This window comes from Pristis pectinata, chromosome 33 (genome assembly GCF_009764475.1).
Source record: "Pristis pectinata isolate sPriPec2 chromosome 33, sPriPec2.1.pri, whole genome shotgun sequence".
In the NCBI taxonomy this organism is placed as follows: Eukaryota; Metazoa; Chordata; class Chondrichthyes; order Rhinopristiformes; family Pristidae; genus Pristis; species Pristis pectinata.
The window spans coordinates 10,417,059-10,430,089 of record NC_067437.1 but is presented as its reverse complement, the minus strand read 5'-3'; the positions used below and the strand labels follow the sequence as shown (position 1 = coordinate 10,430,089).

Here is a 13,031-nt window from a genome sequence, read left to right as displayed (position 1 = left end):
CCCTGCAGCAAAAATATCTTTAGAACTGCAGTGTGAGCACAGAATGTATCTTTATAGATCTGCTCCTTTGTTGTGAGCTAATTCTTTTTCTGTTCGTTCAATCACCACCTGCCTGGCTTTTGACTAGTCACTGACTTGAGTGAAACGTATGGAAACTTCCAACTTCCAATGATGATGTTCGCAGTAGCCCCTGATTGCTGGCTGCAGCTCAGTGGGGAGTACTCCTGCTTCTGAGCTAGAAGGTTGTGGGTTCAAATCCAGAGAACTGAGCATAAAAGTCTAAGCTGGCCCTCCACTTGAGGGCTAAAGGAGTGCTGTGTTGTTGGAGAGGCGGGACTGAGGGTGCTGCCACATTATCAGGGAGGGAGCACTGATGGAGCCCTGCACTGCTGGAGAGGCAGTCTCCTGTCAGTACCGAAGGAGGTGCCAGACTCAGAGGTTCAATACATGGAACATACAACAGCACAGCACAGGAACAGGCCCTTTGGCCCACGATGTCTGTGCTGAACACAATGCCAAATTAAACTAAATCTCTTCTGCCTGCATATGATCCACATCCCTCCATATTCATATGTCTATCTAAAGCCTTTTAAACGCCTCTGTTGTACCTGCTTCCACCACCACCCCCAGCAGCCTGTTCCAGGCACTCACCACTGTCTGCGTTTAAAAAAAAACTTGCCCCGCATATCTCCTTTAAACTTTCCCCCCTCACCTTAAATTCTACATTGGGAGCAAGATTCTGTCTACCCTATCTATGCCTCTCATAATTTTATAAACTTTTATCAGGTCTCCCCTCAGCCTCCGATGCTGCAGAGAAAACAACCCTGAGGGCCAGTACTGAGGGTGGTCTTACACTGTCAGAGGGGTATTACTGAAGCGTGTGCCATGCTGTCAGAGGGGAAGTACTGAGGGTGTTGTCAAACCATCAGAGGTAATGCTGCACTGTCAGAGGGGCAGCACTGAGTGGGTATCACACTGTCAGAGGGGCAGTACTGAGGGAGTGCCGCACTGTCAGGGGGGCAGTACTGAGGGAGTGCTACACTGTCAGAGGGGCAGTACTGAGGGAGTGCTGCACTGTCAGAAGGGCAGTACTGAGGGAGTGCCGCACTGTCAGAGGGGCAGCACTGAGGGCGGTGCTGGTGTCAGAAGGGCAGTACTGAGGGTGGTCTGACACTGTCAGAGGGTGGTGTAATGGAGCGATGTATTGCTGGAATTGCAGTATCTTTTGGCAAAGTGTGAGGAAGGATTCTGTGGATGTAAATGGAGAGGCAACTGGACGAGGTGGGGACTTCCTCTCAGTTGCCTCATCCCTCAAGTGGTTGCACTGAAACTCATTAATTGTTTGTGGGATCTTGCTGTGTGCAAATTGGCACCCATGCCAATCAAGGATTGGTGCCTATGCTAAAGCTTGCCGTATAATGAGCAGAAGTTCACTATCCACCGTCCTGTTCCTTCTCACCATCCCAGAGCCCCTTAGAGTCATCGAGTCATACAGCACGGAAACAGGCCCTTCAGCCCAACTCGTCCATGCTGACCAAGGTGCCCACCTGAGCTCGTCCCATTTGCCCCCATTTGGCCCATATCTCCCTAAACCTTTCCTATCCGTGTACTTATCAGATGTCATTTAGATGTTGTTATTGTACCAGCCTCAACCACTTCCTCTGGCAGTTCGTTCTATATACGCACCACCCTCTGTGTAAAGAAGTTGACCCTCAGGTCCCTTTTAAATCTTTCCCCTCTCACCTTAAAACTATGCCCTCTAGTTTTTGGTTCCCTCTCCCTGGGAAAAAGACTGTATGCATTCACCCTATTTGTGTTCCTCATGATTTTATTCCCTTCTTGGCCAGGATTGTCTGGTATTTAGAAGGTAAGAGTTTCAGGGACAACCTTCCCTTGACAATGCTACACCTTTAAAATGAAATCCCTTTAATAAGAACATCCCAAACCTGCTGCTCCCAGGAATATTCAGTGATGGACAAACTAAAGGCAATGGGACAGCTGGATCTGAACATAACAGCTGGGTATGAAGGTATAAAAATTTGAAATGAAAAGCTCAGATCTCCAGGTGGAATACACAAGCTGAGGCTGCATTGTCAAGAAAGAGAAGGGTGAGAGGTCACCTGATAAAGGGCTTTAAAATCATGAAAGGATTTGTTAGGATAGACACAAAGAAGATGTTTTCACTTGTGTATGAGAACAGAAGGAGGGGTCATCGATATAAGACGGTCATTAATAAACTTAACTGGGAATTCAGAAGTAGTGTCTGTCGCCTTAGAGTGGTGAGACTGTGGAACTTGCTCCCACAGGGGGAAGTTGAGGTGAACAGCAGAGGATTTAAGTGGAAGGGAGAGGTTGGTTAGGCTAGGACTTTATTCCTTGGAGTGTAGGAGACTGAGAGGTGATCTTATAGAGGTGTATAAAATCATGAAGGGCATAAAGAGGGTGAATGAACTCAGTCTTTTTTTCCCCAGAGTGGGGGAATCGAGAACTAGAGGGCATAGGTTTAAGGTGAGTTTTAATAGGAAATTGAGGGGCAACTTTTTTTTTGCACAGAGGGTGGTCTGTATATGGAACAAGCTGCAGAGGAAGTGGCTGAGGCAGGTACAATTACAGTAGTGTAGCGGTTAGCATAACGCTATTACAGCACCAGTGACCTGGGTTCAATTCCCACCGCTGTCTGAAAGGAATTTATACGTTCTCCCTGTGTCTGCGTGGGTTTCCTCCGGGTGCTCTGGTTTCCTCCCACATTCCAAAGACGTACGGGTTAGGAAGTTGTGGGCATGCTATGTTGGCGCCAGAAGCATGGCGACACTTGCGGGCTGCCCCCAGAACACTCTACGCAACTGTGTGTTTCCATGTACATGTGACTAATAAAGAGATCTTATCTTAAAAGCCAGTTGGACAGGTAAATGGATACGAAAGGTTTAGAGGGATATGGACCAAACGCGGAGAACTGGGATTAGTTTGGATGGGTATCTTGGTCAGCATGGGCCAGATAGGTTGAAGGGCCTGTGTGTGTGTTGTATGACTCTATGGAAGCTGGATAAATACTCGAAGGAGAAAGGACTGGAAGGACGAGCGAGGGTGAAGGATATGGAAGGATAGGAAGGATGATGAGGGAGATGGATAGAATTGGAGGAGGCTTCTCTGAAATATGAACACCAGCAGCCGGAAGTTGGACCAAGTGGCCTGTCTCTATGCTCGAATCATTTATTAGTGAACGGTTATATTTCCAACATTCCAAGTGGCTCCATTTCCAGATCTGTCCTGGTTTAACACAATGAATGTTTGCACTTTTTCCTGCAGGATCAGTCTGCCTGTCAATAAAATTAAATCGTCCACTTGTGATTGCTGCTATTATCTTTATTAACACTCCAGTTATCACACACAGCCTGACATCCGATTACAGCTTCCAGGAATACCAAGTAAGCAACAGGTTTCTGTGAAACCAGCGGTTCATTTGACCCTCTCCTCCCTGCCTATTTCAATTATCAGTAACAGATTAAACCTGAATCACACCCTGTGCTCCTGCTGTACATCCTATTTCTTGATTCATTTTGGGATCTGGGCATTATGGGCAAGGCCAAAATTTATCGTCTTTATTCTCTAACTGCCTTTGAGAAAATGGTGGTGAGCTGTCTTCTTGAACTGAGGCAGTCCATAGAGTAATACAGCATGGAAACAGGCCCTTCGGCCCAACTCTTCATACTGACCACCAAGCTAGTCCCATTAGCTCATGTTTCGCCCATATCCCTCTGAACCCCTCCTAATGTCTTTTAAATAATGTTATGGTACCTGCCTCAATCACTTCCTCTGGCAGCTCATTCCATATACGCACCACCCTCTGTGTGAAGAAGTTGCCCCTCAGGTCCCTTTTAAATCTTTCACCTCTCACCTTTAACCTATGTCCTCTACTTTTTAGTTCCCCTTCCCTGAGAAAAGTTGCATTCACCCTATCTATGCCCCTCATGATTTTATACACCTCTATGATTAGACAAGATTAGACAATCTCTTGTTCACTGATGACTGCACAACGTTGAATTCCATTCACAACTCCTCAGCCCATGCCTGCATGCAGCAAGACTTGGACAAAAGCTGATGAATAACGAATAGCATTCATACCATTAAAGTGCCAGGCAATGACATCTACAAAGTGCATTTATGTATTCACCCAGGATATCCTGACAGTACCTCAATCTCTTATGTTCCAAGGAACGAAGTCCCGGCCTGCCCAACCTCTCCCTGTAACTCAGGCCCTCGATTCCTGGCAATATCCTCGTAAACCTTCTCTGCATGCTTTCCAGTTTAAAGGTGTCTTTCCTACAACAGGGCAACCAAAACTGTGCACAATGAAGTTCTAGTGAAGGTGCTCCAACAGTGTTGTGAGGTGGAGACCCAGTGATGATGAAGGAATGGTGATGTATTTTCAAGTCAGGATAGCCATAGATTCATCCAGCACAGAAAGTGGCCCTTCAGCCCATCATGTCCATCCTGACAATCAAGTACGTATCTATACCAACTTCATTTACCAGCACTTTGTCCGTAACCTGGTGTGTGCCTGCTGCTCTTCTTGGTGGCAGACATTGTAGGTTTAAGAGGTACTGTCAGGATATCCTGGGTGAATACATGCAATGCACTTTGTAGATGGTATACCCTGCCGTCACCGTGGTGGGAGAGAATAAATGTGTAAGGTGGTGAACAGGGTACCAACCAAGCATTGTCCTGGATGGTATCAGCCTCTTGAGAGCTGTTGGAGCTGCATTCATCAAAGCAGGTGAATAGTACTCCATTACACTCCTGACTTGTGCTTTGTAGATGGTGGAAAACCTTTGGAATGTCAGTAGGTGAGTGACCTGCGACAGGATATGCAGTTAATGAGTGCTGTAGCTACAGTACTGATGTGGCTGGTTCTGTTCAGTTTCTGATCGATGGTGACCCTCAGGATGTTGAACATGGGGAACACGACAATGGTAACCTCACTGAGATTAAGGGCAGAAGATTAGACAATCTCTGGTTGGAGACTGGAACTTTAATGGTATGAAAGCTATTCATTATTCATCAGCTTTTGTCCAAGTCTTGCTGCATGCAGGCATGGGCTGAGGAGTTGTGAATGGAATTGAATATTGTGCAGTCGTCAGTGAACACCCCATCTTCTGGCCTTATGACAGAAGGAATGTCAATGATGAAGCAGCTGGAAATAGTTGGGCTGAGGACTTTGCATTGAGGAACACCTGCAGTAATGTTCTGGGGCTGGAATGATCAACCTCCAACAATCACGACCATTGTCCTTTGTAGAAGGTTTAATTCCAAGTACTGGTGTGTCTTTGTTTTGATACCCACTGACTTGTTTTACCAGGGCACCTTAATGACATATTCTGTCAAAAGCTGCTTTGATATCAAATACACTCATTCTCACCTCATCACTTGAAGTCAGCTCCTTTGTTCCAGGTTTGGACCAAGGCCACGATGAAGTTTGGAGATGCAGGTTCCTGGGCATCAGTGAACAGACTATTGGACAGTAACTGCTGCTTTATGTGCTGTCAGCAATGCCTCACATCACCCTGCTGATGAGTGAGGGAAGGTTGATTGAGTCATAATCAGCCGGATTGGATTTGACCTCGTATTTATAACAGAACATACCAGGAGCATTTGGTGGATCAGTGTATAAGATCCTTACTATGTATTAACCGATTATTGTTTTTTCCCTTTTTTTATTCTCAGCATAACGTTGTCCCTGCTCTGGAAGGTGCGATAGGACAGTATTCTTTTTCTGGTTTTGATGTCCCTGTCCCTACCTTTGCTATCCCTGCCTTTGGAGTGTTTGATGGGACAGAGGAGGAGGAAGCCTTTTCCAGATCTATCCTGTGGGATCTTTTACATCCACTTGAGCAGTCAGACAAGGCTTCGATGTGTCTGTTAGATGGAACAACATAGAAGGAGCCTCAGTCTGTACCTACCCTGTGCTCTCCCTGCCTGAAAAAGTATGATGCCAAGACGTCCTCCTGCAATGGAATACTCCATGGCAGACAGTGACACCTTGAAGCTCGATGAGCAGAGACAACAATAGAATGAGACAACCTCTTACTTCAAAGCCATGTTTCTCAGCCGATGAAGGACAGTTTGAGGAAAAACATCAATATTTTTCTCAGTTACTGCACCAATGGAGATGCCTTCTTTTGTATGAGAGGCAAAATCGAAGCCTTGTCCCACTGCTCAGGCGGATGTTAGAGATCCCACAGTAAACGAAAACCAAAAACTGCAAATGTTGGACATCTGAAATAAAAACAGAAAATCCTGGAAACTCTCCGAGATCATAAGGTCTCCATCTCCGACCTGAAATGTTAACTTTATTTCTCTTCCTACAGATGCTGCCTGACCTGTTGTGTACTTCCAGCATTTCCTGTTTCACTATTTCAAAAAGGAACAAGGGAGAACTGTATTAAATTTTATCCCTCAAATGACATGGCTGAATGTAAAAGCTTTTCTGGTCTTTATTACTTTGGTCTTTGTGGGACTTTGCTGAGCTATATTACTTAATTTGGAACAGTGGCTACTCTTCATGGACTGTAAAGCACTATGGGGTTGCTAAGGTTAGAAAAGAGCTATAACGATTCAAGTCTGACTTCTTATCATAAATGCAAAAATAGCGAGATGGAGATTGAAATTGGTTGTGAGCAACAGGCTAAAGAACAAAGCCTGATCTAATCTTACATTTATACAGTCAACTGTCATTTTCAAGTAACTGCAAATTTGCATTTTGTAGCTTTTAACGTTAAGAGTTGAATTCCTTCAGCTCTCCTGGCCCTTACCCGGACATTACGATGAAGAAATCCAACCGATTCCACGTGTCACCAAGATAGCACTTCTTCCCGATGATCCCTAAGGCAACCATCTTGATCACCATCTCCATGGCGAAGAAAATAAAGATGAAGTCATCAAAAGCCTGAAAAGCAACACATTGTTTCATTTGGCCTCAGATCTGCCATTACATCTGATCAATGTAGTCTTGTCCAGATGGGTTGGAGATACCAATTGATTCCCTGAGAGCTACCCCTTTCCTCTGCATTATGAGATCACTATGCTTCTCCAATTCTGTCCTCCCAGTTATCATCACTTCACCTGTGGCAGCAACGTCTTCACCTAACTAGATACTAAACTCTGCAATTTCTTCTTTGAATCTCCCCACATCCTGCAAGATGCTCCTTAAAACGTATGTCTTTGACCAAGCTCCTGATCAGATGTCTTAAGATCTCATTGTATAACTCAGAGGCAAATTTAATCATTCCCTTTTAGCCCTTAACATTTTACAATGTTAAAGATGCTGTAGAAATGGAAGTATTTGAGGTTGATCACTAACTGGCCATCTGTTATTTTTCCTTAAGTTCTTTGATTCCTCAAATTCTTCTTTCTGGGATAAAATTCCTCAAGAACACTGCAAGTCTCTTGGGTCTTTTGCAATGGGACATGAAGAATCATTTAACCTTTGTGCCTTTTACAGGTGGTGGATATTCAGCCCCTTCAGCCTATAACAATAACCACGGAGCAAGAGAAGGGCATTTAATCCCTTTGACCTATTGCAAAGGAACAGGAGTTGGCCATTTAGCAGTCAACTAGCAGGAGGTGAAGAAGGAAGAGATTAAGATCCTTGCTGTAAAATCTTGAGAGGAATTGATCCATCCACCTGTCTTGGAAAGGGGAACTGCTTATTGGAGTCTACGGCCTGCATTAAGATGCTGCTTGCACTGAGGGAGCACTGTCTCTAAACTGCAGAATGTCCCCAAGGGCAGACTGAGAACCACATGACTGTTGACAGCACAGAATTGTCAATAACTGGAGACGTGAAGGTCCAGACATTGAGGATGGTTAAGGGGTGGTCGAATTTTAAAGGGAGCTGGTAGGGTAGATAAAGAGAAAGGACGTCCTCTGATGGGGGGAATCCAGAATAAGGAGACAATTGCTTTAAAATTAGAGCAACAAACAATCTGCTGGAGAAACTCAGTAGGTCATATGGCATCTGTTGGAGGAAAGGAATTAGTCAATGTTTCGGGTCGACCTGTTGCAGGATCATCAACAATTCCCTTCCTCCTACAGATGCTGCTCGACCCGCTGAGTTCCTCCAGCAGATTGTTTGTTGCTCCAGATTCCAGCATCTGCGGTCTCCTGTGTCGCCTTAAAGTTAGAGCCGGACTCTTCATGGGACAATGTTAGGAGCCATGTCTTCATACAAAATGAAAACCTGCAACTAGCCCTCACAAAGAACGGCTGGGGCAGGGGCTGCTGGTCAAAAATGGGACTGAAAGATTGCCGTCGGATTAGGGATATGAAACCAAGACAGGTGGGTGGAGCTCGGATACAGATCAGACCATGATCTGAATGGATAGAGGAATGGGCACATGGGGCTCAAGGGCCTCCTCCTGTTCCCACATTTCTTCTATCACTCAATCGCTTCGCCCCAAGTCCAGCAGACCGTTAAGCACCCGTTTAATGCTAATCCCATTTTCATGCTCCTCACACTCTCATCAACTCCCCCCAGATTCTACCACTCACCTACACATTAGGGGCAATTTACAGAGGCCCATTGACCTACCAACCCGCACATCCTTGGTTGTGGGAGGAAACCAGAGCACCTGGGGGAAACCCACTGTGTCACTAGTGAAGCTGCTGCCTCACAGCGTGACTGGGGTAAATAGGAACATCTGGATGGATCCTTCTACACCCAGCAGGGTCTTTCCTTCAGGTACAAGCATGCAAACTTAAAAAAAAAGTCTCAAGGGAAGGCCAGCGGAATATTGTGCAGAGAGATTTGTCCTGCTGGGGTCTCACTGATTGACCATTTGGCCCCTGATGAGAGAGTCCTGATTTGCCTGTCAGTCTCCTTTGTTTCCCAGGTGACCCTACCAGGGTTGAGCCCAAAGAAATGCAAGGATCCAGGAAATTTGTCAACTCCTTCTGTCGTTGACTTACGTTTTGCCTACCCCATGTTATGGGGTCACAAATCGACCTTAAGTTGACACCTTTTAAGGAAGGGATTCCTAGAGCTATGCAGCATGGAAAACAGGCCCTTCGGCCCAACTCATCCATGTTGACTGTTGTCTAACTGAGCTAGTCCCATTTGCCTGCATTTGGCCCATATCCCTCTAATCCTTTCCGATCCATGTACCCTTCCAAATGTCTTTTAAACGTCATAATTGTATCCACCTCTACAGATTCCTCTGGCAGCTTGTTCCATAAACGCACCAGCCTCTGTGTGAAGAAGCAGTTCCTCAGGTCCCTTTTAAATCTTTCCCCTCTCACTTTAAATGTATACCCTCTAGTTTTGGGCTCCACTACCCTGGGGAGAGTCTGTGGCTATTAACCTTATCCGTGCCCCTCATAATTTTATAAACGTCTACAAGGTCATCCCTCAGTTTCCTATGCTCCAGGGAATAAAAGTCCCAGCCTATCCATCCTCTCTTTGCAACTCAAACTCTCCAGTCCCTCTAACAGCCTTGTAAGTCATTTATTCACCCTTTCCAGTTTAGTGATGGTGTATCTCAGCGAGTTCAGGGATGAAAGGCAAACAGGTCGAATTGTTAATCACATCCTGGGGCAGCTCCTTATGGAGTACACAGGGAAGCCAGTCAGGAGTGGTTGGTATATTCAAGCATGGGTGAGGCTTCTGCAGTAGATGAGCTGAGGCAAGGGTGCACATATTATTGATTGACCACCTTGACCTAAAGGACGTGAACAGTGTGTTTCAATTTCAGTCATTTCCCAGGGAGAGGAACAGGATAAGTGGCTTAGGAATGGAACTGAAATGGAGGCAAAAGGCAGTGCTCTGAACTTTGTGGGAAAGTGTTAGTAATTATCTGCGTAACTGTTAGCAACTCTAGGATTTATTTTTTAATAGTTTTGAATTATTTTGAATGTCAGAAATACTTTGAAGTACATAAAGCCCTGAGAGCCAGCTAAGCCAAAGGCAGGGGTCAGTTGTCGAAGTTTTTATCAGCTGTTTTGTGGTAGGGCTTCTTTTATCTTTCCCTATCAAAGTATTATCATTTATGTCACAGAAGGCTTCGTCACCAGTCAAGGCCTCACCGCAAAGGTGGAGATAGCTGTGAATTGTATGTTGCTCTGCAGAAATTGAGTCTTAAATTCCTGGCCATTGGCTTGGTTTTTCCAATGTTTAGCCTTAGGAAATCTTAGCTCATTGTCTGATGGATGTCAGACAGGCAGTCAGGAAACTCACGGACAGTGGCAGGGTTGAGAGAGGTGAAAGTGGATGGAACTGATAGGGCTGTGCGTTTTCAATATATCTGGTGCTGAATGGGAGCATTAACGTAAATAATGTAACATATGTGTACTCGATGTTGACTCTGAAAGACAGAAAATGTCAGATTCTCTGCACAAGATTTCAAACTTTGCAATGCAGAGCAACCTCCATCCCTGTCTGCTTCACGTGAATCTGTACAGCAAGTGTATCAGTTATAATCACAGACTTTAATGCGGATACCTGTAACAATGAAGGGTTTCCTGGTGCTGAATAGATAATAGATGAAGCTCAGCTAAAACCATGACTATCTATGGGGCTGTTTTCACCACATAATGTACATAAATATTCCTCCACATTTTCCTCCCCAAGCCCCTCCACATACAAAGGCTGCCGTGATTCTCCACACCCCTAACTTCCCAGCTGCTACATCAAGGAGGCGATTCAGCTGCTCAAGCAACTCAACTGTTCAAAGATCTGTGAGCTAACTCCATATACTTGCTTTTCTCCAGTACCCCTTAAAACCTTTGGTTAAAAAGAAACTGGAAAAATATGTAGTCTGAGTATTTGTGTTCTCTCTCTCTCTCTCTCTCTCTCTCTCCCTCTCTCTCTCCCTCCATCCCTCCCTCTTCCTCCCTCTCCCTCCCTCTCCCTCCCTCTGTTCTTTTGTTAAATAAAGCACTTTGTTAAGGTATCTAAGAAAGTGATAAATCATCAATCTCAGATTTAACATTAACAATTGACCCAGATTCAAATACCATTTGCAGAGAGGGTTTGAAACTTCCACTCTCTGTGTGTGGAATGTTCCTAATTTTGCTGGAGAGATCTGGCTTTAACATTGTGGCATCAATCTTTAGTCCTGACCTGCAGTGTTTCTCTCTCCCTTGAATTTCTCTTAATATGATCACCATAGTAATTCAAGATGGCCCACCGCCACCACATCAGTGGAATGTAGGAGGCAAAGGGGTGACCTTACAGAGGTTTATAAAGTTAGGAGGGGCACAGATAGGTTAGATACTTTTTCCCAGGGCAGGGGTCTAGAACTAAAGGGCAGAGATTTAAAATGAGAGGAGAGAATTTAAAGGAGATCTGAGGGGTAAGTTTTTCACACAGAGGGCAGTGGTTATCTGGAACGAGCTGCCAGAGGAGGTGGTAGAGGCAGATACAATTATCTTTAAAAGGGTTTGGACAGGAACTTAGATAGGACAGGCAGCGAGGGATACCCCCTAATGCAGGCAAATGGGATTAATGTAGATAGGTTATTGTGAACAAGGTGGACCGTAAGGGCAAGTTTCCGTGCTGTATGATCCTACAATTCACCACATGTACATAAATATTCCTCCACATTTTTCTCCCCAAGCCCCTCCACATACAAAGGCTGCTGTGATTCTCCACACCCCTAACTTCCCAGGGGTGGGGGCAGGCCTTGAAAAATTTAATCAAATTGGCCCTTACAAATTTTAGGAAACCCAAGATTGTGTAATTCAACCAATGGTGACAATGTATCTCTCTGTTGTTCCCCAAGGCCATCATATCCAAAGGTCTAGAGCTTGCTCATGAACCTAGAGTTAGGTTCAGGGAAACATTTGACAATGAGGTGCATCACCTGTGGTCTATACAAACACACACACTGGCTGACTTCATAGAAATAGAAGAAGTCATTATTTTTTCACCCTCCTTCTCCTCATGAGCCCACTGACTGCAACAGGAGGTCCCCAACTCTGACCTTCCAACCCACCCAGTGGATGGAGAACTTTGTGAGCAATGAACAGTCTGCTGGAAGAGCTCAGCAGGTCGAACGGCATCTGTGGGAGGAAAGGAACTGTCGACATTTCGGGCCGAAACCGCATACAAGGACCAACTTTGTGAGTGTGTGAGTACTCGTTTATCGTCTGCTTCCAAAAAGGGAAAGAAGTTGAAATGTCCTACCTGTAATATCTTACATCTGTCGGTGGAACAGTCCACATCTTCACAGGGCTGGTACATTCCCAAAGTGACACAGTTGAGCAGGATGACTAACATACTGACATGTTCGAACCAAGTGAGGAACCGGGGTTAAGGACAAGAACTAAACTGTAGCTCGACCTCCCGCGCAGATGAAGCTCTTTATAAAGTTTCAACCATTCATAATACCATAAGATATAGGAGCAGAATTAGGCCATTCAGCCCATTGAGTCTGCTCCACCATTCAATCATGGCTGATTTTTTTTCTCAACCCCATTCTCCAGCCTTCTCCCCATAACCCTTAACCCCCTTACCAATCAAGAACCTATCAACCTCTGCCTTAAATACACCCAATGACTTGGCCTCCACAGCCCATGACAACGAATTTCACAGATTCACCACCCTCTGGCTGAAGAAATTCCTCCTCATCTCAGCCCCTTTATTCTGAGGCTGTGCCCTCGGATCCTGGACTCTCCAACTAATGGAAACATCCTCTCCACGTCCACTCTATCCAGGCCTTTCAGTATTTGGTAATCAGTATTCAACCCAAAACAGTGTCATCTTTTAAAAAATGTTTTTCTTTAAAGTATGACAAATAAAAGCAGGACACTGCCTCCATCCTGTGAGCCTGTTCCAATGCTCTACAAGATCTACTGCATTCACCCTCCTGCAAAAAAGATGCCGGAGGAACTCAGTGGGTCAGGCAGCATCTGTGGAGGGACATGGACAGTTGATGTTTCAGGTTGAGACTCTTCATCTGGGTCAGGACCTTTCACCAGTCAAGGTGAAGGGTTTTGACCCAAAAACATGGATGGTCCATATGCTTCACAGATGCTGC

General features: G+C 45.2%; 1 protein-coding gene across 1 annotated transcript in view; it reads right to left on the bottom strand.

The window, feature by feature from the left end:
• The window catches only part of cacna1ia (calcium voltage-gated channel subunit alpha1 Ia), a 196,721-nt gene extending 184,429 nt beyond the window's left edge, over positions 1 to 12,292 (bottom strand). The window contains exons 1-2 of the mRNA XM_052042941.1: positions 12,179 to 12,292; positions 6,810 to 6,943 (exon numbers count right to left, since the gene is read on the bottom strand). Coding sequence (XP_051898901.1) covers positions 6,810 to 6,943; positions 12,179 to 12,271 — 227 coding nt within the window. The 5' untranslated portion in view covers positions 12,272 to 12,292. The remainder of the gene's footprint in view (positions 1 to 6,809; positions 6,944 to 12,178) is intronic.
• Between the last annotated feature and the right edge of the window lie 739 nt (positions 12,293 to 13,031).